At 42.9% G+C, this 27,580-nt stretch overlaps 3 protein-coding genes across 6 annotated transcripts in view; 2 read left to right on the plus strand and 1 right to left on the minus strand.

Moving 5' to 3' along the window:
• LOC106612456 (myeloid leukemia factor 1) overlaps positions 1-1,414 on the plus strand; it is a 28,915-nt gene extending 27,501 nt beyond the window's left edge. For all 3 annotated transcript variants that reach the window (XM_014213601.2, XM_014213602.2, XM_014213599.2), the window contains 2 exons: positions 360-507; positions 728-1,414. In XM_014213601.2, coding sequence (XP_014069076.1) covers positions 360-507; positions 728-812 — 233 coding nt within the window. In that variant the 3' untranslated portion in view covers positions 813-1,414. The remainder of the gene's footprint in view (positions 1-359; positions 508-727) is intronic.
• A 2,286-nt stretch (positions 1,415-3,700) lies between these two features.
• Positions 3,701-7,168, minus strand: LOC106612459 (mediator of RNA polymerase II transcription subunit 29). Its single transcript, XM_014213604.2, has 4 exons — positions 6,967-7,168; positions 5,526-5,584; positions 5,339-5,423; positions 3,701-5,167 (listed from the first exon to the last, which is right to left on the minus strand). The coding sequence occupies exons 1-4, from the start codon at positions 7,117-7,119 to the stop codon at positions 4,940-4,942; spliced, it is 525 nt and encodes a 174-aa protein (XP_014069079.1). The 5' UTR covers positions 7,120-7,168; the 3' UTR covers positions 3,701-4,939.
• A 4,439-nt stretch (positions 7,169-11,607) lies between these two features.
• Positions 11,608-27,382, plus strand: LOC106612458 (serine/threonine-protein phosphatase 2A 65 kDa regulatory subunit A beta isoform). Of its 2 annotated transcripts, none has more exons than XM_045724332.1 (15): positions 11,608-11,626; positions 13,079-13,169; positions 14,691-14,791; positions 14,931-15,163; positions 15,407-15,554; positions 15,954-16,109; positions 17,047-17,161; positions 17,279-17,349; positions 18,213-18,347; positions 19,290-19,463; positions 19,868-19,928; positions 24,080-24,234; positions 25,234-25,376; positions 25,696-25,787; positions 26,053-27,382. In XM_045724332.1, exons 3-15 carry the CDS (start codon positions 14,753-14,755, stop codon positions 26,067-26,069), a joined length of 1,539 nt encoding a protein of 512 aa, XP_045580288.1. In that variant the 5' UTR covers positions 11,608-11,626; positions 13,079-13,169; positions 14,691-14,752; the 3' UTR covers positions 26,070-27,382. The 2 variants fall into 2 exon arrangements, with proteins under 2 accessions (XP_045580288.1, XP_014069078.1); XM_014213603.2 differs by lacking the exon at positions 11,608-11,626 and adding an exon at positions 11,884-12,209.
• The last annotated feature ends 198 nt before the right edge of the window (positions 27,383-27,580 follow it).

Genomic DNA, 27,580 nt, shown 5'->3' on the forward strand with positions numbered 1-27,580 from the left:
TCACAAAGGTGCATACATGCTTATAATAATAATACATAATACTTGCGGTCTTTAATTAAAGTGTTACCAATTTATTAAGTGTTTTTTATGGTGCTTTGATGATTATTTTAAGGCATATAGGTTATCAGTGTTCGATGAATAGTCATAAACAAAGACATAGAATTTACTATCAGAGGATTCTCCTATGCCAGCTCTGTTTGGGGTTTATATAGTCTGAGACATTCAGTTATGTTCCTATCTCAGAGAAAATAAGGTATTCAAATTCCAAGGAACTGCCCCTTGCCAGGTTAATCACAGCATCCCACAGAGTAATACCTAAACTGTTCCTGACCCCTAACCTCTGCCCTTTCCCCTCATAGCCGAGGCGCAGTCCTTTGACGAAGAGTGGCAGCAAGAGGTGTCTAAATTCCGACCATTTTCCCCCAAGTCCCGTCTGGAGGCCCCCAAGCCTAGGGTGGTGCACCGGGCAGCCCTCACTGCAGCCACCGGCCCCGACCAGGGACGTAGGTCAGTCATCATGTGTCATAGGTCATATAATGACACGTAGGACAGATCCGCTCGAGGAGGAGTGGCCGTAAACCAAAACAAACCATTTCCGGATGCTACATCAGTGAACATTTTGGTTATGATTGAAGTGTCAAGATTATACTACAGTTGATCAATGGTTTATTGAAATGTGGGTTGATGGATGAATAATTTATGTCTGCTTTCTCATTTTCCCCCTCAGGGACAAAGCAAACCCAAAACCTGAAGTAAGGAAAATACACATCGACGATCTCAAAGTGAAAGGATCAGGCATTGTGAAGCAGTAGAAATGTCTAGCAAATAAAGCTATGTCAGGCAACAACTCTTTGATGCTTTTACCTGTCTCCAAGACAAGCTTGGTTTCCAGGTATTTTGTCTCATAGAAAATCAGACAATGACCCAGTTGTTGATATGCTTTTTACCCTTTCATTTTCACACTACCAAGTAAAGTAAAGAACACTTGTCAAATCAGGCACTTATTCTGTCAGAGTAGATCCACACAACCTTCTTCCAGAAAGCTCAGGACTCCTGTGGAAGTAGCATTAAGACAGGCACACATAAGCTACTAGCGATTATATGTGATATATGATTTCAGAATCATGACATGAGAGCAGACATAATTTGTCATATGTTATCATTGGGCATCAGATCAACAGCAATGTTTTCTCAGAAATACTATCCTTCTGCTTTTGGAAATGTCATGTTCACATTGTATAGATTGCATCAAAAGGAAACGTATATATTTATGCAGTTAGACATTTGAAGTCCATAAGTGCACTTAGACGGCAAACTTGTGCGCTTTTTATGTGTAGTGGCCATTGTTTTATTAATGTATTTTACCTGCTGTAATCTTTGTAAAAAATTATACCCTTTTTATATTGTTATTTGACATGGGGTTCTGTTTTTCACAATGCTATTAATTTATACCATAAAACACAGAATTTATGGTTGGGATGAAAGTGTCCGGTTCATTCTAAAATATTCTTATCATGGGATTCTTATAGATTGAACTCATAAGATCCTCAATTTGAAAATTAAATATTTCATCTCGAAAGCAAATGGTAGCGTAGTCTATTCTTAAAACTGAGTGTGTATTTTGAAGGTTCCAAAACATCCTTGTATTTGATTAGTCATCAAGCAGTGTGTTTATCACTGTATAAGAGCACTGCTGACTGTGCCTGTGTGGCAGATACATCTAACAGGGTATTTTTAGAACAGACCTGTCAGTGACTCAGATGTCTGAGGTCACACACAGATGTTATGAACCCAGCGCACTCTCGCATCACGTGCCCCATCATGTGCTCCTGATTTAGTTTAACTTGTTTTTGTCTCCTCGCATTTATATCCAGTGTGAAAATATATTATGGAATCACCTATGATGTTAACTCAACAAATGTCCATATATGCAGGCTTCTCAATTAGAGGTTAGGAGGCAGGGGAGGGAGGAGAAGAGCAGTTAGCTCAGAGGGGTGGCCTCTTGCCTCAAGGTTTCAGGACAAAGTGGCATAACTCCTCTGTGTTTATGTAACAAAGTAAATGTCCCATCTATCTTAACAGGGCTGCAGAAATTAGCCAGGTCAGTAATATCATCTGGGTGTTAGGATTCAAAAGGAATGTGTGAAGTGGCTTCCTCTCCTCAATTTGCACTGATCTAACTGTGACAATACATAATAGGTCAAAGAGATTCAAATGCTGGCTCATGGATGCCTACCGAGAATTTGCTTTTCCCTGACCGGTTCCATCACCTCTGGGCTGATGAAGGGAAGGAGACAAGAGGCCGTTTGACTATTTACCTCTAGTCTAGCAAGGCCGTTCTTTCATATCTCGTCAAAACGTGGGTGTCCGAAGCTACCTTACCTCAAACATTGTTCTGTGACAGACATATACTGAACAAAAATATAAAACGCAACAATTTCAAAGATTTTACTGAGTTACAGTGTGTTCGGAAAGTATTCAGACACCTTAACTTTTTCCACATTGTTGCGTTACAGCCTTGTTCTAAAATTGTTTGTCATTTCCCCCCCCTCATCTTCACACAATGACAAAGCAAAAACAGGTTTGACACTTTTGCAAATAAAAACTTAAAAACCACATTTACCTAAGTATTTAGGTGTTTTCCCTGTGGCTCAGTTGGTAGAGCATGGTGTTTGCACACCATGCTGGCGTTGCAACGCCAGGGTTGTGGGTTCGATTCCCACGGGGGGCCAGTACAAAAATAAATAATGAAATAAATGTATAAATGTATGCATTCACTACTGTAAGTTGCTCTGGATAAGAGCATCTGCTAAATGACTAAAATGTAAATGTATTTAGACCCTGTACTTTGTTGAAGCACCTTTGGTAGGCAGTGATTATAGCCTCAAGTCTCAGAGTTCAATCTTGGTTTCTTCAGACCAGAGAATCTTGTTTCTCATGGTCTGAAAGTACTTTAAGCGCCTTCTGGTAAATTCCAAGCAGGCTGTCATGTGCCTTTTACTGAGGAGTGGCTGCCATCTTGCCACTCTACCATAAATGCCTGATTGGTGGAGTGCTGCAGAGATGGTTGTCCTTCTGGAAGGTTCTCCACAGAGGATCTATGGAGCTGTCAGAATGACCATCGGGTTCTTGGTCAGCTCCCTGACCAAGGCCCTTCTCTCCTGATTCCTCAGTTTGGCCAGGCAGCCATCTTCCGTTTTAAGAATGATGTGTTCTTGGGGACCTTCAATGCTGCAGAAATGTTTTGGTACCCTTCCCCAGATCTGTGCCTCAACACAATCCTGTCTCAGGGGTCTACAGACAATTCCTTCAACCTTATGGCTTGGTTTTTGCTCTTTGCTCTGACATGCACTGTCAACTGTGGGACCTTATATAGACAGGTGTGTGCCTTTCCAAATCAGGTCCAATCAAGCGAATTTACCTCAGGTGGACTCCATTCAAGTTGTAGAAACATCAAGGATAACCAATGGAAACAGGATGCGCCTGAGCTCAATTTCGAGTCTCATAGCAAAGGGTCTGAATACTTATGTAAATAAGGTGTTTTACAATTTTAAGAAATGTCTAAAAACCTGTTTTAGCTTCGCCATTATGGGGTGTGTAGATTGCATTTCCCCCTCATGTCAGAATAAGGCTGTAACGTAACAAAACGTGGAACAAGTCAAGGGGTCTGAATGTATGTAAAAGTAAGAGACAAATGAAGTGAGTGAAAAGAGTTAATTATAATTAAGACAAAGCAACTCTGCCACAAAGGTTTTGCAATTTGGTTGAATAGTAGCTGCTCTTGGAAAGCATTGGTACTCATGACTTGGTCACCCCTCTCTGGTGGTCATATTTGGTAATGTGCTCTACTTGTAACAAAACACTTATTTACACGTTAAGGCATGCAAACTTGATTAAAGCTGAACTCCGTAGTAGCGGTAGTCAAAATTAACCAACTCGTTAGTTCTCACTTGAATTCTGAACGGTGCTGTGCCAGAATGACCACCAGAGCCCGGCGCGCTATATGGTTGGGAAAATGTTCCTCAGTCCAGAGATGGAATGTTTCGCTGTACTCCTAATTATCCCGAAAATATGAATGGCGAATCAAGAATATTGAAATATCACTAATTGTGTATTAAACTGCCCTTTGTCATCGTGCTAGGTTAGCTAAAGGTATATTAACTCATTGGCTTCAACAACACTTCGGTTGTGTTGTTGAATTCCTCCCGACACTCGCAGTCGTATTTTAATGGAATCCAACGGGCTGCTATAGCATTAGCTAGCCAGCATGCTGACAACAACGGCCCGCGTTCTGGCATAGCACCATTCCGACTCAAGAGAGAAATGAACGAGTCTCATTTGGTCTACAGTAGCGGGAAAGGGTGCCAAAGAGGTGGCACCTCGTTGTTTTTGTGTCCGAGCTCAGAAACGTGGAGCAGCATAGGGGGGAAATGCAGTACATATTGATGTTGTGCTCTTCTGTCGCGCATTATATCCGAGGGGGGAAAAAAGTGTGTCAATAACTTGGTTGTTTCATCCTTGCGGATTGCAGCTTTAAGTGTTATTTCAATTGGATTTATTTTCTTCTTTTTTTAAAGAAGCGCGAGGTACAAAATAAGAAAGGACCGGATTGTAAAAATACTATAGCAACCTTAGTTCAACGACCAGTGACCTCGTCAAGACCCCATTGGTGTCAAAAGTGGGATAGTGTTGTTGAAAACATGACTGACCGGATCTGAGGCACAGTTCGTTTTCCATTATCCAAGAAAGTTATGAATCTCATTACTTGATGCTTGAGGACATTTTGTTTGCTACTTTTCTGATTTTGGGGGGCAGAAAATTGAAGAGGGGCATCCGTTAAACAATTAATAAACTGTGTATGTCCTTATCAATCATTACAAAAAAATACAAAACTTTAGAAAAAGAACAACCATGTGATAGTATAATGGAATGCCCATTTCTACAGGATTCCTTGCGGCTGGCATTTTCCTGCGATTTTCTTGGAGCACTCCAATAGAGCGTTGTGAATGTCTTTGGCGCAGGAGATCTGTGACTTGATCATGCTGAGGTACTGTGAGTAGGACAGGGACTCTGTCTGTACGGTGTCAGGCTTGGTGGCTGTTGGGACCAGGTTAGGAGAGTGCTTGGCACTGTCAATGCTCTGGGATAAGCACTCATAGGCAAGCCGCTATGGGGGAAAGAAAAGAGTAATAGTGAGCAGATAACCAGGCTGCCAGCTTTATCAATGTATAAACTATGCTGTATGTTATGGTGAATGATGCTCGGTACTCTAAAAGCCAAATAGAAAGATGTGTAATAATAAGAGGTGGTGAACAATTTCATTTTGTGTGTGCCTCACTAAGCAGAGTTCCAGCTGATCGCACAGGGCATAAAACTCTTCCAGACTCTTGTCAAACCGCTGTACACTGGCATCACTGCTCTTTCTGAAACACAAAGGCATTAGGAAAGATGTGCATCTCCAGCTCCAGAAAAAAAACACTTAGATGTGTGTGTGCCATTGAGCGTTAGGGAAAAAGGGTACTTACATGCCATTGTCAATTGATGTATTATGTCCCATATTTAAAGAGGCAATCTTCATGACATTCTAGACAGAAAACAATGCTTAGTTATCCTATATTTGATGTAGCTACATTTTGCAATAGCTGTACATAGCTATAAGCATAATATTGTATTATTATGCAAACATATTCCATTAAAAAGCATTATCGCCCTACTCCCTGTCTCTGACCACTATTTGCAGCTCAACTTAAAAGGTAGTCATAAAAAATATTGCCTAGTCAGATCATTACTACTCTTCCAGATGGCTGATGGGCATTATTATTTAGGTAGTGTAAAGCGTAACACAGACAATTTGACCAACCTTTACTTGTCGATACGACAACGCATTGCTAGTTGCAGATGGTTCATTTGAAAAATGCTGTTATTAAAAAATTAAATAATAATTGCTCCATGAACTAATCAAGAATGTGTACTCCGCCATCTTGTACATTTAAAATCTTCTCTCATTGAGACATGCGAGTCTCCACCCCAAAGTTCTGCATGTCATGAGTGACTCAGAAATATTGAATGCAGTGGTTGAATTGGGCCAGGTCCTAGACCTGCACTTATGATCCAAATTAGAGCCAGGTGGGGCTCTTGCACCTTTGGTAATGATAATTTTGAATATAATGAAAAAGTGTTGTCCACATTTAATATTTCCTCAGCCAACAACACGAGTAATCAACAGCAGACATTTAACATTTCCTGCGCCCCAGACGCACAGAGGTCTAAGGCACTGCATCTCAGTGTTTTCAAATTGCGAGCGGCACAGGGAGAAAAACACGCACGCCCAGTTGTTGGAAAAACACTTTTGAAAGCAGTTTAATTGCCACTTAACAGAGCAGGATCAGCTTTCTATTCTACTTACATTTATTCCTCAAATGCCAGTTGGACCATTTTAAAAGCAGGGTTTTTAGCAGCAACATGGATTAGGCGCATAGCAATCACCAATGGCGTTGAATGCATTGTCGGAGATCTGAGCTGACTCTAACATGGGTTAGTTGCTAGCCCTTCTCATGACACCAATGGATGCATTGGAACGCTGTATCACAACCCATAGTGCGGCGCACAATTTGCCAACGTCGTTAGGGTTTGGCCGGGGTAGGCCGTCATTGTAAATAAGAATTTGTTCTTAATTGACTAGCCTAGTTAAATAAAATATGAAGGATTGATTGAACTCTAAAGCTGGGCAAGGCTTGAGCTAGTCAGCTGGCTACATCCTTGGCTGAGTGCCCCCCGCACCTCCAAAATTAACCACTGGTTGAATGACACTCAATCAATGAGAAGATTTGAAAGACAGATTGCAGCGTACGAAGGATCGCCAAGTAAAGGTTTTTCGAAAATGCACTTCTCCCCCTCTGTGTGGCAGTGAAGAGACCAGACTGACTAGCCCTTGTTACCAGCTCATGTAAACAAAACGTGGAGTACCTGGAGGCTCTCTTTTAATTGTGGAATAAGCATTTTGAATCGATGAACTGGGTCGAAATCTTGCTGTTGACTCAACTGCTGTTGTTGAAGTGTAGCAGCTTGCTGCATTCCAACTTGTGGAATCGGTCCACCGGGTTGTTGCTGCGCTGCCATTTTGGTAAACTTCTTCGGTGAAATTTTTACGGGGGACTACATCCTTTCATTGTGCGTTGCCGCCACCTACTGGGTGGGGTGAAAACTGAAACTTTAACCCCAAAGAGAAATAGTCATGGAGTCGTTTTGGATACTTTTTTAGGCACTCTTTTCGTTGGACAAAGCCTATGAGGAAAATTAATGGCGTTTTTGTAGGATTTTGGGATAAACGCCTTAAATAAGGTATGTGGTAAACACAGTCTTCGATCTTAAACGTTTTGTTCTATGAGATAATCAGCTAACCTCACTTTGTGAATTTATGTAACAAAAACAAATATTTCATAAAGGTCATGTTAACTGACTGCTATTATCTCATAGAACAAAGCGTATAAAATCTATGCCTGTGTTAACCTCAGACCTTATTTTTTCAGTGTTAATTCCAAAACCATATTCTTTCCCCATAGGGATGGCCGAATGAACCAGAGGTAATGTATTTCTGGTAAGGACTAAATATACACTGCTCAAAAAAATAAAGGGAACACTAAAATAACACATCCTAGATCTGAATGAATGAAATAATCTTATTAAATACTTTTTTCTTTACATAGTTGAATGTGCTGACAACAAAATCACATAAAAATAATCAATGGAAATCCAATTTATCAACCCATGAAGGTCTGTATTTGGAGTCACACTCAAAATTAAAGTGGAAAACCACACTACAGGCTGATCCAACTTTGATGTAATGTCCTTAAAACAAGTCAAAATGAGGCTCAGTAGTGTGTGTGGCCTCCACGTGCCTGTATGACCTCCCTACAACGCCTGGGCATGCTCCTGATGAGGTGGCGGATGGTCTCCTGAGGGATCTCCTCCCAGACCTGGACTAAAGCATCCGCCAACTCCTGGACAGTCTGTGGTGCAACGTAGCGTTGGTGGATGGAGCGAGACATGATGTTCCAGATGTGCTCAATTGGATTCAGATCTGGGGAACGGGCGGGCCAGTCCATAGCATCAATGCCTTCCTCTTGCAGGAACTGCTGACACACTCCAGCCACATGAGATCTAGCATTGTCTTGCATTAGGAGGAACCCAGGGCCAACCGCACCAGCATATGGTCTCACAAGGGGTCTGAGGATCTCATCTCGGTACCTAATGGCAGTCAGGCTACCTCTGGCGAGCACATGGAGGGCTGTGCGGCCCCCCAAAGAAATGCCACCCCACACCATGACTGACCCACCGCCAAACCGGTCATGCTAGAGGATGTTGCAGGCAATAGAACGTTCTCCACGGCGTCTCCAGACTCTGTCACGTCTGTCACATGTGCTCAGTGTGAACCTGCTTCATCTGTGAAGAGCACAGGGCGCCAGTGGCGAATTTGCCAATCTTGGTGTTCTCTGGCAAATGCAAAACGTCCTGCACGGTGTTGGGCTGTAAGCACAACCCCCACCGTCTGTTTCTGACCGTTTGAGCAGACACATGCACATTTGTGGCCTGCTGGAGGTCATTTTGCAGGGCTCTGGCAGTGCTCCTCCTGCTCCTCCTTGCACAAAGGCGGAGGTAGCGGTCCTGCTGCTGGGTTGTTGCCCTCCTACGGCCTCCTCCACGTCTCCTGATGTACTGGCCTGTCTCCTGGTAGCGCCTCCATGCTCTGGACACTACGCTGACAGACACAGCAAACCTTCTTGCCACAGCTCGCATTGATGTGCCATCCTGGATGAGCTGCACTACCTGAGCCACTTGTGTGGGTTGTAGACTCCGTCTCATGCTACCACTAGAGTGAAAGCACCGCCAGCATTCAAAAGTGACCAAAACATGAGCCAGGAAGCATAGGAACTGAGAAGTGGTCTGTGGTTACCACCTGCAGAACCACTCCTTTATTGGGAGTGTCTTGCTAATTGCCTATAATTTCCACCTGTTGTCTATTCCATTTGCACAACAGCATGTGAAATGTATTGTCAATCAGTGTTGCTTCCTAAGTGGACAGTTTGATTTCACAGAAGTGTGATTGACTTGGAGTTACATTGTGTTGTTTAAGTGTTCCCTTTATTTTTTTGAGCAGTATATTTGCTACAAGTGAAAAACATACCATAACTTATCGGTTGTAGTGACCAGATAGTCAAGTGGCTTCTCTATCAATTAAAATAAACATCTCTTAAATGGAAGGCAGTCAGGAGGCAAGAGCAGGTGGCACCGTTCTAGCCAATGAGAGGGCAGATGTGTGTGCACAACTCTTTTTTTCTCAAAGTTGCCAGGATATCCGACTTATGTCAATACACTTGCAACACCCTAAGCATTATGTAGCGAATAAGCAATGACATTTTTTGTTAACCAATTAAAGTACCACATTATGTGTCATAATACCCCAAAAACCTAGCAGTCAAACAGGGAACTGGTTCCAATTGTTTTTTCCCATAGCAGATTTTAGAACCAATTAAAAGAAGGGCTGTCTTCTGTGAAAGCTTAACCTGGCGTAACGTTTTGATAATCATGCACAGTCAAAAGTATTCAGACATTTTTACAAATGTTGCAATAAAGCCTTATTCTAAAATGTATTAAATATTTGTTATCCTTATCAATCTACACACAATAATACCCCATAATGAAAAAGCAAAAACAGGTTTAGAATTTTTGGCAAATGTATAATAAAAAATAAAAAAAGATCACATTTACATAACTATTCAGACCTTTTACTTAGTACTTTGTTGAAGCACCTTTGGCAGCGATTACAGCCTTGAACCTTCCTGTGTATGATTCTACAAGTATGGCACACCTGTTTTTGGGGAGTTTCTCCCATTCTTCTCCGCAGATCCTCTCAAGCTCTGTTAGGTTGGAAGGGGAGCATTGCTGCACAGCTATTTTCATGTCTCTCCAGAGATGTCCGGGCTCTGGCTGGGCAACTCAAGAACATTCAGAGACTTGTCCCGAAGCCACTCCTGCGTTGTCTTAGCTGTGTGCTTAGGGTCGTTGTCCTGTTGGAATGTCAACCTTTGCCCCAGTCTGAGGTCCTGTGCAGGTTTTCATCAAGTACTTTGATCCGTTCATCTTTCCCTCAATCCTGACTAGTCTCTCAGTCCCTGCCACTGAAAAACCTCCCCACAGCATGATGCTGCCACCACCATGCTTCACCGTAGGGATGGTGCCAGGTTTCCTCCAGACGTGACACTGGGCATTCATGGCCAGAGTTCATCAGACCAGAAAATCTTGTTTCTCATGGACTGAGTCTTTAGGTGCCTTTTAGCAAACTTCAAGCGGGCTGTCATGTGCCTTTTACTGAGGAGTGGCTTCCATCTGGCCCCTCTACCATAAATGCCTGATTGGTGGAATGCTGCAGAGATGGTTGTCCTTCTGGAAGGTTGTCCAATCTCCAGAGGAACTCTGGAGCGCAGTCAGAGTGAGCATCGGGTTCTTGGTCATCTCCCTGACCAAGGCCCTTCTCCCCCGATTACTTAGTTTGGCCGGGTGGCCAGCTCTAGGAAGAGTCTTGGTGGTTCCAAATTTCTTCCATTTAAGAATGATGAAGGCCACTGTGTTCTTGGTGACCTTCAATGCTGCAGAAAAGTTGTGGTACCCTTCCCCAAATCTGTGCCTCAACACAATCCTGTCTCAGAGCTCTACAGACAATTCCTTTGACCTCAAGGCTTGGTTTTTGCTCTGACATGCACTGTCAACTGTGGGACCTTATATAGACAGGTGTGTGCCTTTCCAACTCATGTCCAATCAATTAAATTTACCACAGGTGGACTCCAATCAAGTTGTAGAAACAGCTCAAGGATGATCAATGGAAACAGGATGCACATGAGCTCAATTTTGAGTCTCATAGCAAAGGGTCTGAATGCTTTTGTAAATAAGGTATTTCTTTTTTTTTTTTTTTACATTTGAAAGGAAAAAAAGTTTTTGCTTTGTCATTATGGGGTATTGTGTGTAGATTGATGATGCACTGTAAATCTCTCTTGGACCAGGTGACTTATTAATATTGGCCTGTATAGACACCCAACAAATTCATTGCTAATTAGCTGCTAATGTGGCTATCAATCAGAACTACAGATGCCATCATGATCTGGACGATACTGCCAAATTGAGGTAAAGCTAAGAATCTCTGGATGAACTATCTAATGTTAGGTAAATGACTAAATGTATTTAAATGGACAATTCTGTGAACTGTCTTTGGCAAGATTTACATTTACACAATACCTGTTAGTAAAGTTGTCAACTACAGATGACGTGCAGGAGCTTGCATGGATTTGTAGTTTTGCATACTGTCTACTTTAATGCTAATTTGCATTTTCGAATCTAAGATTAAATAGAGCTGAATTATTGATAAATCACCTTTACATGGTTATCCTACACGAAACACAACCATTATTTTTAAGTGTTTCTAAAAATCCCCTCTGGTAAAAATGTATGGTGGAAAAAACATTGGAACCATTTCCCTGTTTGACCGCTAGGTGTTATGGGTATTAATGACACCCCGCTGTGGGGATTTATTCAAGACTCGCTCATTGACCTCCTTACAAATACTCCTTGCTAGGTAAGCGAAAAAGACGAAAAACGTAACCTGCTGGGGAGGCCAGATTTCGGACCAAGTTATCCCTCTCGCCTTTTCCACTCTGAATATACTCAATGATAATACGTAAACTTAAAAAAATAATAATAAATGCTCAGTCTTATTCAAATGTCTTCTCAGATCCCTACACAGGCTCTGGGGCCTTTTTGTCAACTTTCAAATCCAGCGAGAACATCAACTACCGGTATCATACTCTCACGCCTTCCAAAATAAAAGTCGGTTTCCACTCGTTACCACAGCCACACAGTCAAAATTGGCTATATCGTAAAAAGGGGTGAAAAAAATAAGCTTTTGCTCTTAATCAAAGTGTAGGGTTAGCCATAAAGTTGGGGTCTGGTTTAAAACGAGATTTTAAGAAGATAAATGGTAGAAATAGGCGGGGTTTATTACTTAGTGACAACAATAAAACGCCGTAGAGAAAGGAGAATCCTAGTAATTCGCTTTTGGCTTACTGCAACACAAATCTAAAATGGCAGGAGCTGATGGAGATGATTCTCTCTACCCCATCGCCGTGCTCATTGACGAGCTTCGTAATGAGGATGTGCAGGTAATCACAAATGCTGTGTTCATACGAGGTATTATATTGGTGGTGTTTTGTTTTACTCAAACATGTCTGATTTCAAAAAGGATAGCTACCTAACCGTACCTTACATCCCGAGGCCCCTTGCCTTGGCCTGTTCGTGAAGTCTGCCTGGCGCACCCAGTCTGGCTAACTAGATAGCTAACGTTAGCGTGTTTCTTGGTGTGATAAATATCAAACGGAATAGCTGCATGTCGTATTTAGTTACTGCCGTGTATAACTAACTGGTGTTAGCTAACGTTAACCAAGTGACCTAACGTTAGTAACTACCTAACGTTAGTTTGCTGGGCTACTGTATCACTATGCTAGTTAGCAGCTAACTACCTTAACTAGTTAATAAACGTCATCTAACTAGGTGGTCAAATTCGCATGTTAACTTGCAGAGGCACCTATCTACTTTATTTTGTTACTGAAATATCAAAATGTACACTTAACACAACTTTACTGTAAACTCATGTCAATAGCTGCTAATGTTAACTACATAGCTTCCTTCCTTGTTGTACCCGTCGGTCATCCAGCTCCACCCTGGTAATGGTTGTGAGACTATCATTATTGTAACAAACTAGTTATCTAGGTAACTACTGACATGGTTAGTTATGTACTATATCTGCATCTTGCTTTGGTGTCGCTGAAATCATTTCAAAAACACCGATTTTCTATACACTAGTAAAAGGTTGTCATGTTCATAGGAAGGCATCTACATGGGAATGTGCTCACGTCTGAAATAGTATTTTTAGTTGGCCATACTGAAACGCTAAGATGGTTTTTATAGATAATGGTGGCATCTCTTGTAAGTTTCATGTAATAACATTACCTGGTATTGTCTACTTTCCAAGCTGCGACTGAACAGCATCAAGAAGCTGTCTACCATCGCACTGGCCCTGGGAGTGGAGAGGACCCGCACTGAACTCCTCCCCTTTCTCACAGGTACAGTGCATTCAAAGTATTCAGACCCCTTGACTTTTCCCACATTTTATGTTACAGCCTTATTCTAAAATGGATTAAATACATAATGTTCTTCATCAATTTACACACCATACCCCATAATGACAAAGCGAAAACAGGTTTTTAGAAGTGTTTGAAAATGTAAAATAAATACCTTATTCACATAAGTATTCAGACCCTTTTCTCTGAGACTAGAAATTGAGCTCAGGTGTATCCTGTTTCCGTTGATCATCTTTGAGCTGTTTCTACAACTTGATTGGAGTCCACCTATGGTTAATTGATTGAAATGGATTTGGGAAGGCACACACCTGTCTAAGGTCCCACAGTGCATGCCAGAGCAAAAACCAAGCCTTCAGGTCGACGGAATTGTCCATAGAGCTCTGAGACAGGATTGTGTTGAGGCACAGATCTGGGGAAGGGTACCAAAACATTTCTGCAGGATTGAAGCTCCCAAAGAACACAGTGGCCTCCGTCATTACTAAATGAAATACGTTTGGAAACACCAAGACTCTTCCTAGAGCTGGCCAAACTGGGAAATCGGGGGAGAAGGGCCTTGGTCAGGGAGATGACCAAGAACCTGATGGTCACTCTGACAGAGGTCCTCTGTGGAGATGGGGGAGAACCATCCAGAAGGACCACCATCTCAGCAGCACTCTACCAATCAGGCCTTTCATGATAGTGGCCAGACGTAAGCCACTCCTCAGTAAAAGGCACATGATAGCCTGCTTGGAGTTTGCCAAAATAAGATTCTCTGGTCTGATGAAACCAATATTGGTTTGTGCCAAGATGCCAAATGTCATGTCTGGAGTAAACATGGCACCATCCCTACGGTAAAGCATGGTGGTGGCAGCATCATGCTGTGGGGATGTTTTTTAGCGGAAGGGACTGGGAGACTAGTCAGGATCGAGGGAAAGATGAACGGAGCAAAGTACAGAGTGATCCTTGAGGAAAACCTTCTCAGGACCTCTGACTGGGGAGAAGGTTCACCTTCCAACAGGACAACAACCCTAAGCACAAAGCCAAGACAACGCAAGATTGGCTTCGGGATAAGTCTCTGAATGTCCTTGAGTGGCCTAGCCAGAGCTCAGACTTGAACCCGATCAAACATCTTTGGAGAGCCCTGAAAATAGCCTTGCATCCAACCTAACAGCTTGAGAGGATCTGCAGAGAGGAATGGGAGGAACTCCCCAAATACAGGTGTGCCAAGCTTGTAGCGTCATTCTCAAGAATACTCTAGCCTTTAATCGCTGCCAAAGGTGCTTCAACAAAGTACTGAGTAAAGGATCTGAGTAGTTGTGTGAAAGTGATATTTCACTTTTATGAACTTGCAAAAATTTCTCTTATTTTTGCTTTGTCATTATGTGGTATTGTGTGTAGATTGAGGCCAGTGTCTGAATACTTTCCGAATGCACTGTATGTCCTAAAATTAAGACCCAAGTTAGAGCAATCATTATGAGTTGTCGCCCACCCTTTTAATTATGTTTCACACCTGACCTCTTGTAGACACCATCTATGATGAGGATGAGGTGCTTCTTGCCTTGGCTGAGCAGCTGGGCAACTTCACCATGCTGGTGGGAGGCCCTGAATATGTTCACTGTCTGCTGGTACGTATCTGTTGCAAACAAAATCTGTCCATGAGCATATAATGCATACAGATATGCAACAGACCTGACAACACCCTATTTTTACTTATCCAGTCAGCTACACATACGCACATTTATGTCCCTGTGTCTTTCTCTGCAGCCGCCGCTGGAGAGCCTGGCTACCGTGGAGGAAACGGTTGTGCGAGACAAGGCGGTAGAGTCTCTGCGTAAGATCTCCCAGGAGCACTCTCCTGTGGACCTGGAGGTGCACTTTGAGCCCCTGGTGAAGAGGCTGGCCAGTGGTGACTGGTTCACCTCCCGCACCTCCGCCTGTGGCCTGTTCAGCGTCTGCTACCCCCGCGTGTCCAGCACCGTCAAGGCTGAAATACGCCAGTGAGTAGCTATATCAGGCGGGATATAGCTTAGACCTGATTAACTAAGATTCCAATGGGATTGAAATATTAGAGGTGCTGACATTACTTTCTCATATCAGGGGTCCAATGCACCCACCTTCTGTAGTCACATACTAGCCTTGCAGGCCCAAGTCAATCAAATTGGGATGATTAACTACAGTCTTCTGTAGAGCCAATCCAATGGATTTATGGTCTGACGGTGGGCGGGGTGTCCTCTCCACAGGCATTTCCGCACTCTGTGCTCAGATGACACTCCCATGGTGCGCCGCGCCGCAGCGTCCAAGCTTGGGGAATTCGCCAAGGTTCTGGAGCTGGACTATGTCAAGAGTGACATCATCTCCCTCTTCACCGCACTGGCCTCTGATGAGCAGGTACATGCATGTACTGGAAACACGCACACGGGGTGTCCTGTAACATTGCGGTGGGAAGTGCGTGGAATTCTTCCAGCCATTTGCTAAATCGAATGGCTTGTTGCCAATGGAAATATCATGGCCATACAAATTAGATGTTTTTGAATGGGGATGGATGAATATTGAATGGGCTTAGAACAGTCATATTTCAGTGACTTCAATAGGTTGCCCCAACTGGGACTCAAAACCAGGTCTAGCTATTGTTAACCCAACGCCTCAGCAGTTACACCATGAAATCCGGCCCATGGGGAATTGCGTGTTCCCTCTATGAATTTCTATGGTGTTGCGACAGTATTTTATTAAATTGGTACAGAATCGCTAATAATCCCATGGTCGTCGTCCCCCCCCACCCACCTGTAGGACTCAGTGCGCCTGCTGGCCGTGGAAGCTTGTGTGAGCATCGCCTCGCTGCTGCCCCAGGAGGACCTTGAGACCCTGGTGATGCCCACCCTGCGCCAGGCCGCCGAGGATAAGTCCTGGAGGGTCCGCTATATGGTGGCTGACAAGTTCTCTGAGGTCAGCATGTGGAAACATTGATGTGTTGCATGTAGCCATAATGGATGAAAAATATTTGCTGCTTTACTGAACCTGGAATGGATGTAATGGGGGGGCTGATATTCAGTGCTTCACATATGGTCACTTTAAAACTGCCTATCAGTAAAAATGTTGTGCCAAATTGAGAGATTTGGCAGATGCAATTGCTCAAATTTTTGTCTAGGAGGAGTTATATTTTCAGTGCATTACTGTATTGAACTTAAGTAATACAATCCAAGGGGGAGTAGAGTAGAGTGGACATGGATAGCAGGACAGTTATGGGGGCCTGTAATGTTCATAGTCCCCCAGCGTAGAACGTTCTTATTGTTTTCTTTACCACTTACATTCACTACACTAATCCATTGATTTCTAGCCCATATGACCTCTTGTCATTTAGTATACAATGGGTCATATTGCCACTGTTTCATAATGTTATAGAAGTTCAGTCAATCAATATAAAAGCTTTCAGGCAACCTCTCACAAATTAAAGCTTAGCAATGTTTTTTTTTGTGCACCACACTTACTGAAAGGTCTTCTACCACTTTCTCCCTTGCGACCATGAACTTTGGTAGCGTATGTTCCCAACCCAAAATCCCATTAGATTAGTGTGTTGATCAGCAAATCAGAGCAAGTTTAAAAGGGGGATGGTCAGAGCCGTAGATGGAGAGCTCTGCTGCATGTTAATGGCCATGCCCGTAGTTTGTGGTAGAAGTTCCCTCAACCAATTTAAGTTGGCAGGAAACATCCACACAAATTAAAGCCTGGCAATGGCAAATCGTTGTGTGCACTTCCCCCTTGCTATTATGGACTTTGTAGCCTGTGTGTTCCCAACTTGAATCCCATCAGTTAAGTGTGTTGGTAATGGAGTCTCACACACAGGTTTAGTGGTGGGTGTTAAATGCCTTGTCTCTGACTCCAGCTCCAGAAAGCAGTGGGCCCAGAGATCACCAAGAACGACCTCGTCCCAGCCTTCCAGAACCTGCTCAAGGACTGTGAGGCTGAGGTCCGATCCGCTGCCGCCAAAAAGGTCAAGGGTGAGTGTCAGGATGCTATCTGCCAGTCATAAAGCCTATGTTGAAATAATGGTTTGAATGAGAAGCTTTTACCGTCTAATATACCACGGTATTTACAATCCCCATTTCTGTCCTCAGAGTTTTGCGAGAACCTTCCAGAAGACAGCAGAGAGACCATCATCATGACTCACATTTTGTCCTGTGTCAAGGTAAAAAAAAGTCACTGTTCACTTTTATCCCTTTTTTATTCTGCTAACTTACGTATGCAGGTTTCTTTGACCTGTCAATTTCTCACTCGATGGAAGTAATTCTGAGCACCCATGACTCACGAAGGGGCCAAAACAAAATCACTTGTCTAAAAAATAAAAGATGTTGTGTTCTGAAGTCTCGACAATAACGCATGTCAATCAATTTCTTGTGTGCGGAAGTAGCAGATATTTTTACACCCACAAATCAATTTTTAGCATGAGTGTCTGTACTGAGGTGTTAAACTGAGGAACTGGTTGTTTTTGACGTACTTTCTATACGTGAGCCATGAGGATATGGTGCTTTTGTAGGTTGGGGTCTATGGCTAGATGAGGAGTTGTGCTCAGTATAGCCTTTGGACAGCAGGGGGCACTGTTGTATTCTAAATTACTTCCAAACCACCACATCATTCCTATTCTGTCGAAGTGTTGGAACTCACTGGTTGGTTCCTGAGTTTAAATAATACCCTTTTATTTAGAAAATATATTTTGTTGGGGAAAAACATCTCTTCTAGGAACATCCCCAACCTATAAAATAAATGCTTTCACATTTTAGTTATTTAGCACATGATCTTATCCAGAGCGACTTACTGTAGTGCATACATTTTCCTAATCTCCCCCCCCCCCGTGGGAATCGAACCCACAACCCTGGTGTTGCAAGCGCCATTCTCAACCAACTGAGCCACACAGGACAATTCAGTGCCGGGTCAGCTTGAGTAAATTGATGATTCATTTCAACACAGAGGCTAGTTTCTACCCCTCTATTTTAAAATACCAGATTTGCTGTCACTGTCCACTGCAATATCTGACTCTTTCTCCTCTGACAGGAACTGGTGTCTGACACCAGCCAGCACGTGAAGTCTGCCCTGGCCTCTGTCATCATGGGCCTGTCCACCATCCTGGGTAAAGACAACACAGTGGAGCACCTGCTGCCTCTGTTCCTGGCCCAGCTCAAGGATGAGGTAACACCAGTCACTACTGCTCCTACTCGTTCTATTCATTAAGTACCAAATGGGTGGGGGGGACTGCCTGAACTTGGAGAAATGTCTCACGTGTCTAGTCTGATAACCCTCTTAATATCCTCTAATGCTATTGACCTGGTGCAGGATCAGATGTACCTGGCTGGCTCCCTACCGGAGTAAAAACCTAGGGATGACCCATATAGGGTTTGAACCTTTTCCCTGGTGACATTTGTTCTAGTGGTGCTAGGCTATTTGATGTGATTTTTAGTGACGTGTGGTTTATTTCTGACATATCCTTCCTAAATGTAACGTGTATCACATGTAAAATCCTGTTGAAGTAAGATGTCGGCATTAGCCGACACATTTACGTATCTCTGGTGGCTTATTAATACCAGAGTGGAAGGTTTGGGTAGATGAGGGAAATTGCCCTGACAGCCTTCCTATTAAAAGATGTTCTAGTTTGCCTCGCAGACAAAGCTGACTTGACAGGGTTTATGTCATAAAGGATTACAGTCAGAACGGACAACCGAGGTGCGAAACACCCCAAATGACTCACGGATATAAAAAAATATCTGTATTCTTCAATATTTCTACTCCAAATGTTTAGTATCTCAGCTGGCTGGTATCTCTGTCATCTCCTATTAGGGTCACAAAATGCTTGATGTGAAATCTGTGTGCACATTCTGAGGCTAAGAATCAAGGGACTGGCGTAAGGTCTTTGGCAATTCGTTTAGCCTTTGTTGCTAATGTCATGTCGAGATTGGAGCCAAGATAGGCATCATTATAAGCAGATGGGGATGCAATAGCTGTCACAATGATTTTTTTCCCCACTTTTTAAGACCGCTTGAAATAAAATGGCTTTCATTCTTAAAGGAAGACAGACATATGAAATGTAATTGTCCCCACAACTTAAACAAGAGATCCCTCTCTCTTGTCCTGCAGTGCCCTGAGGTGCGCCTCAACATCATCTCCAACCTGGACTGTGTCAACGAGGTGATCGGCATCCGCCAGCTCTCCCAGTCGCTGCTGCCTGCTATCGTGGAGCTGGCCGAGGACGCAAAGTGGAGGGTCCGCCTGGCCATTATCGAGTATATGCCCCTGTTGGCCGGACAGCTGGTGAGTCAGCGGCTGCATCCCCAAACGGCGCCCTATTCCCTACATGGTGCTCTACTTGGAACTAGAGCCCTTGCACCCTTTTCCCTATATAGTGCAAAACTTTTGATCAGAGCCCCCTCCAGTCCCACCTCAGAAGACCTGTCACATCCTCCCTTCCCCCTAATCACACATCTGTCTGTGGCCTACATCTGCCTCGTGCCATGCATATGTGCTCGTCACTAATATCATCCATGAATTTGTAAAAAAGAGCTATGCAGATTGTAAGTAATTCGGATAGCTTTATTTTTGCTTTCTGAGAACTACATTTTTGGTTGAATTGGAACCCTATTCAATAATAATGTTGCTTAATGTTTGGATATGAAAATGTTTTAGAAAAGTATTCTCTCCTAATCGCTCTTCTCCAGGGAGTGGAGTTCTTTGATGAGAAGCTGAACACCCTCTGCATGGCATGGCTCATTGACCACGGTAAGACCACTTTTCAATGCATTTGTCCTCTGTGCGCTTAGTCAGTAGTTGGTGTCCTCTCCATTGGACAGAGGTGGGGTCACGTCCCAGAAGGATCGTGTCCCATGCTGCTCTCTAAGCTCTCACTGCTTCCCTCCTCCCATGCATCCTATGTGGTTTGTGGGGCAGAGATGGAGACTCGTCAGGCTGCAGCTCTCTCTAAGCCTCACGGCTGTGCCAATGACAAAGGTCTGATGACAACCCAGTGACTTAGACTGGGAGAAGCCAAATTCTCTCTCCTTAATTGCATGCTGCCCTCCTCTGTAGCTGAGATGGATAGAATGGGAAAACTACTGCAGTAGTCTGCAACCCAAATGGCACCATATCCCCTATATTGTGCACTACTTAATTTTTTTATTTAACTAGGCAAGTCAGTTGTGATATAGCCTGGAATTGAACCAGGGTCTGTAGTGACACCTCTAGCACTGAGATGCAGGGCCTTAGACCGCTGCGCCTCTCGGGAGTCCAATACCCATAGGGCTCTAATAAAAAGTAGTGCACTATATAGGCAATCGGGTGCCAATTAGGATACAAACCATACTGTAATACACCGTAACAGGAAGGCATTTGGATATGAGCAAATCAGCTATTTTATGCAGTAGCCTTTTCTGTTAAGTTAAATTCAATGTTGTATTGAGTAGAGATGTGACTATCAGGGACAGGTTTTTGTGCAGAATGTATAGAATACGGGAACAGGCATCCTGGGGGGGTGGGACAGACCCTGGTTATCACGATACCGGTGATACTTGGCCTGTTATCACATTGTTGGTATTGTAACAACCCCACTCTGAAAATAGGCACATCTAGCAGTTTACATATTTTTGGTCTTTTGAATGCGCTGGTTTGATTTGCATGTGATATGGAGACCTTGTTGGCTTCGTCTCTTCGCTCTGCCTTTAATGTCAGCAGAATGTATTTTTTACCTGCTCCCTTTTTTAGATTGTTCTTGAGACGGGTTGGTCGTTTAGCAACAAAACCGTTGCTTGCCCAACTAGGGGTCAGATCTGGTGGGGACTCTGGTTTAGACTGTTGACTGTATTTAGTCTCCAAATGTTTATTGGAACATAAATACATTTACACAATGAGCACTTGTCTCTCAAACATTGTTACAGTTGTTGGTTAGCTTGCTAACTAATGTTTGCCATATTAGCTTAGACGTGAGTTTCCCTTCGTTTTTTTTCAGTAGCGGTGGCAAAGTTAACGTGGAGGACACGTAGTGCTGTCTCTGACCGACATGTTATGCTTTCTTGACAGCAGAGATGATTTGTTTTCAAGCCAATTTTCTGCAGTTCAACACATTTTGCCATGGGGCTGAGAGAAAATGTGAAGTTTTTGCAATTGCTTATGCCCAGTTGTGCTATCTGAGTTACTCAAATACCAATTTCAGATAGAAGATGTGGTATATTACCTGGAAAAATAAAAATACACACACACACACCAGTCAAGCTTGGACACCTTCTCATTCAAGGATGTTTATTTTTAATATGTTCTACATAGTAGAATAATAGTGAAGGTATGACAACTATGAAATGACTCATGGAATCATGTAGTAACCAAAAAAGTGTTCCTCAAAATATATTTGAGATTCTTCAAAGTAGCCACCCTTTGCCTTGACAGCTTTGCACACTCTTGGCATTCTCTCAACCAGCTTCATGAGATGGTCACCTGGAATGCATTTCAATTAACAGGTGTGCCTTGTTAGTTTGTGGAATTCCTTAATGCATTTGAGCCAATCGGTTGTGTTGTGAGAAGGTGGGGGGGAATACAGAAGATTTGATAAAAGACCAAGTCCATATTATGGCAAGAACAGCTCAAATAAGCAAAGAGAAACGACAGTCCATCATTACTTTAAGACATGAAGGTCAGTCAATCCGGGAAAATGTCAAGAACTTTGAAGTGCAGTTGCAAAAACATCCAAGTGCTATGATAACTCTCTCATGAGGACCTCCACAGGAAAGGAAGACCCAGAGTTACCTCTTCCGCAGAGGATAAGTTCATAAGTTACCAGCCTCAAATTGCAGACCAAATAAATGCTTCAGTTCAAGTAACAGACATCTCAACAGCAGCTGTTCAGAGGAGACTGTGTGAATCAGGCCTTCATGGTCGAATTGCTTCAAACAAACCACTTCTAAAGGACACCAATAAGAAGAAGAGACTTGCTTAGGCCAAGAAACACAAACAATGGACATTAGACTGGTGGAAATCTGTCATTTGGTCTGATGAGTCAAAGTTTGAGATTCCTGGTTCCATCCGCCGTGTCTTTGTGAGACGCAGAGTAGGTGAACGGATCTCCGCATGTGTGGTTCCCACCGTGAAGCATGGAGGAGGTGGTGTGTCGGGGTGCTTTGCTGGTGACACGGTCAATGATTTATTTGGAATTCAAGGCACATTTAACCAGCATGGCTACCATAGCATTCTGCAGCGATATGCCATCCCATCTGGTTTGCGCTTAGTGGACGATCATTTGTTTTTCAACAGGACAATGACCCAACACACCCCCAGGCTGTGTAAGGGCTATTTGACCAAAAAGATGAGTGATGGAGTGCTGCATCAGATGACCTGGCCTCCACAATCACCCGACCTCAACCCAATTGAGATGGTTTGGGATGAGTTGGACCGCAGAGTGAAGGAAAAGCAGCCAACGTGCTCAGCATATGTGGGAACTCCATCAAGACTGTTGGAAAAACATTCTAGGTGAAGCTGGTTGAGAGAATGCCAAGAGTGTTAAGGTTGGCTACTTTGAAGAATCTCAAATGTAAAATATATTTTGATTTACCACCTTACTTTTTTCTCTTTTGGGGGGGGGGGGGGGGGGGTTTACTACATGATTCAAATGTTATTTCATAGTTTTGATGTCTTCACTATTTTTCTACAATGTAGAAAATAGTAAAAATAAAGAACCCTTGAATGAGTAGGTGTCCAAACTTTGGACTGGTACTATGTTTTTGACCCCCTTATTGACCACTTTCTTGCAGGTATATCCATTTTATGCATATCAGTGAGTACCTGGCAAATTTGGAGTGGGGAGGGGTGTTTGCATTTCACATTTATGCTAATTGAATATAGGGGAAGTACTGCATAACATCTGTCAAAACAAGACATGGTATCAACACAACGAGCTGGACCGAGAGCCACCTACGATTCCTGTCTTAGTCAGCAACAATGACGAGAAGCTGCAATCTGACCGTTCATAATCATTATCAGCCAACCTGTACATAAAGCCTTCAACAGCAAGATTGCATCTCTTTTGGCCTATCACATACATTTTATACTAAACAGTACGTTCAAAGTAGTATGATTAGCACACAGTATGTAGTTTTAGTAAGAAGTTGGTAAGACTGATTTTTGGACACGGCCAGTGTCACACAGGTTTTAATATCCCATTGTGGCTCCACAGGCTATTGGCATGGTTCTTCTAACCACAACGTGGTTCTCTAGCAGTCTGTTTATGTCTGTATTAGGGGCCAAATAGGGTTCGGTTAATCAGTGGTTTAGAAATGTGTTGTACCCAGGCCCCCTGGTCTCCCACTCTTTGTCCAACAGCTAGTATCGATTATCAGGCTTGTGTGTACCCAGATGTCAAGTCACTGTATTCTGGGCACAATTGAGTGTTTTCAGCAGTTCTGCAGTCACTAGCCTCTTTAGCCATGTTTACTGATGGACATGTTTTCCATGCGAATGGGATTTTTGCCAATATTTATTTGTTACAAGGCAAACAAACGTGACAATAATCCAAAGATGGCTGCCAAACTGGAATGGGAAGAGCTCAAAAGAACCAAGAATCCTGGCAAACATTTAAGGGCTGGGTATTCGAGGTTTTTACTGAGTATTGTACTGACTGCCTACTCTTGTAGAGTTTCGATGTATAAATTGAACTTTGATCTGTATAATTGAGTTTTGTACACATTTTCTTTTTTGGTAAGATTGCCATTTCAATTGAGAAATGCTTGTCAATAGGTCTACCTAGTTCAATTAATATTATAGTGTCAGGGCTTTCCTTTACCAAAATAGCTTTTTTTTCCTCCTGACAACTACAACAAATATACTACTAGTCCTAATTTCTATCTAGTTCTACAGGCCAAGGTCTCTAAGCGTGTTTGTGTTGTCGACAGTATACGCGATCCGCGAGGCAGCCACCTGTAACTTGATGAAGCTGGTGGAGAAGTTTGGAGCCGAGTGGGCCCAGAACACCATCGTGCCCAAGGTGCTGGGTATGGCCAACGACCCCAACTACCTGCACAGGATGACCACCCTCTTCTGCATCAATGTGAGTCCTCCTGACCTTCACACCACACACAAACCCTCAGAGACCATAGGCTTATACTAAGATGGAAGCTAGATCTACTCAGGTTTTTATAAAGCTAGCCATATTACCAAGGTGGATATTGATCATGTAGCTGCCACCAAATAAAGTGGTTTGTACCTTCGCGTGCATGTCACACGTGGGTAGATGAACGCCAAACTATTCATTGAGTTGACGCTGAACCATCAATCCATGGGCGAGTCAATGCCACATTTTCACTTTTGCCGAAATCAACAGGAAAGAAGATCTTACAAATTTTGCAGGCTATGGTGTAAAATAGGATATTAGAAGTGGGTATTTTATTACGTATCATTAGTGCATTGAAAAGCACAATGCACAAACGGTTCCCCCCCCATCAATAAAATGATTGTATTAAGTCATACAAATGTTTTACTGTGCGTGAACTTTCAAATAAATGCTGTCACACTAAATGTGTGATGTGTATTTTATTACTATTAACACATTTGATTCATAAAATATTGAATCGGTCGTCTTCCTCAAATTAAGCGGATGACGCAATCTTTGAGAAAGGGAGGGAATCTGATTTCAGTGGTCCTCACCTCGCGGCTCTGTCATTTCATTCAGGGTAAGTGGAGTTAGCGGTCTGCCCTGGAGCAGGTTAGTTATGAAGGATTCTTTGCATAGAAATGTACCTGGCTAAAAGGTGAGACACTTTCGTATGACCGGTTATCCCGCGTTAAACTCAGTTGACCAAAGTTACCTCGCTTACCTTTTAAACCTGATTCGTAGTATAGAGCTCATGTCATTAAACCTCAGATGGATTTAAACCAAGCCATTTTTGAAAAACGTTTGTTTTTAAACTAAATCATACTGTTTTATCATGACTTATTTTACATCCTGATATTTTAGGCATTTATCAGATGCTCTTATCCAGAGCAACTTAGTCACTTGTCTAACAATCATTTGTTTATGCGTTGTTGGTTTCCGTGCCATCCACCCCAGTCGCTGTCTGAGGCCTGTGGCCAGGACATCACCACTAAGCATATGCTGCCCGTGGTCCTCAAGATGTCCAACGACCAGGTGGCCAATGTGCGCTTCAATGTGGCCAAGTCCCTCCAGAAGATAGGCCCTGTCCTGGACAGCAGGTAGGTCCTCATCCACCACAAAGCCCTCGTTCATATCGTTCAGGCATACCTGAACAACCATCTCCAATGAATTGTACACAGTCTACATCAGGGTTGTGTTCAGTAGGCACAAAATGGGAGAAAATATTTTGAAACGGAGGAGGCTCTTGCTTGAACTGGTCCAGTAAGGATGCTCATTTGTTATTCCGTCACAGTATGTTTTGCGTCTATTGAACATGACCCAGATGTCCATGCTTAATTCTAGCACTCGGCTAATCCATTATGGCATGGGAGTGTGGGGAAAAGGAGTGCTTTGTCTGAAACCTTTTATTTTCCTCAGTGCCCTGCAGACCGAGGTGAAACCGGTCCTGGAGAAACTAGCCACAGACACCGATATGGATGTTAAGTACTTTGCCCAGGAAGCTATACGTGGTAAGTATAGTACACTGTCCATCTTCTATGAAGTCTCCTCATAGGGCCACGTTCAGTTTGGCACGTTGTGGAACGTTGCTGATATAAATGTCCTTAGAGTTGCCGTAAGTCCTTGTGCTACATGTCAAAGAAGCATGTTTGTTAGGCTGTTTCTATATTATGTATATCTGAGTATTCCACAATGTTATGCCCTGCTGAATGTGTTGCCCAATGTGAACGTTAGTCCCTCTTGTCATTCTTCTGATTCAGTCTGTTTTCCCCATAGTTCTGGCCCTGGCATAAACCAACTCAAGCTTGGCTATCCAGAGGAAACAAAAACCCAAGATGGCACGACATTGAACACTTTTCACAATATATTTATTGATGTTGAAGAGGAAATGGTGATGTATGGAGAATTAATGGCGCCTATTAACATCTATTGTTCTTTTTTTTTACTCCGAAAATAAAATGTCCAAGAAAAGCGCAGGCTTCTAATTTCCCCTCGCTGTAAATCTTTTGCGTTTCCAAGTGTGATGAAACATGCATTTAAGCACAGTATGCTGACCACTGTGCATAAGTAACATTGCTGGTTTGACCCACACATTCCTCCCCGTACATACATAGCCGTTGACTGTAACGTTACTATTAGCACGGCCCCTTTCGCTGCCACGTTTCTCTGTACGAAGCACCCAGAACACGCAAGCCATCTCTTGGTTGCTTGTCTAAGTGCTAGACACATGCTATTGCTGCAGCAGATGGTGAGGAAGGCTGTTTTATTTGCTTGTGAAGAACCGCAAGGCTAAGGCACCCACAGATTTGTTTACATGTGCTGCTTCCTCTCCTGGGACATTTCTCATGTATTCAGAAAAGCTGTTGTGCAGCACCCCATCCTCTTTTTCTGTCCTGTGTCCACAATGAATTATGGTTTAATTCGTTTGAGAACATTGGGTGTGGATTACTCATTTCTATCTAGACTTAAGGGGATACTTTGATTTTGGCAATGATGCCCTGTATCTACTTCCCCGGAGTTAGATGAACTTGGGCATACCATTTTTTTGTGTGTCCAGTATGAAGGTAGTTTCATGAGCCAAAGTGAACTAACGCTAGTTAGCAACTTCGTTCAAACTGCACACCGAGACAAATGGTATCCACAGGTCTGTTTGTTTGACGCAGGGGGGAACAGTGGGAGAATTTGTCCACAATCTCTCTTGCTATATTGCTCTTAATTGTTGTGCCAATTACTGATGAGCAATGTTTTTTGTTTTTTTTTGCAAGTTTTCATAAGGTTTAACTCTTGATTGTCCTAATGTTTTCTGTTCTCTAAAGACAAGGCATCATTCCTCAGTTAAACAAGGCTGGCCACTACAGCTAAAATGACCGGAGCACTAAGAACAGGGCTCTGTGTAGGTGGTTGCATAAATGTTTTATAGAATGATTTGGTCAATTACGGTCAAAAGAAACTCATTGTCTCCCTCCCCATTTCCCATCGTTCTCTTAAATAAATAAACCTTGATTTTTCTCATATCATGAAGACCCCACTTTGGTTTTTATTGAAGTCTCTTCACAATTGTGATGCTGTACTTTTATCTTGAACTGAATAAAGTAATATAAAGATTTGGCTGTTTACTGATTTTTCTTTTACTCTAGAAACCATACAATATAAACTTTTCCATTTTATTGTTGTAGTTGTTTAGTTGTCTGCACACCCAAGGAGTTTACAGATTTTTGCTACCTTAAAGGTAGTCAGCGAAATGATGTTGCACAGAAGCACCGTAATGAGTAAGATTAAAGACTACTCCAGTGGTGGATTTAGG

This window comes from Salmo salar, chromosome ssa09 (genome assembly GCF_905237065.1).
Source record: "Salmo salar chromosome ssa09, Ssal_v3.1, whole genome shotgun sequence".
Taxonomy (NCBI): Eukaryota; Metazoa; Chordata; class Actinopteri; order Salmoniformes; family Salmonidae; genus Salmo; species Salmo salar.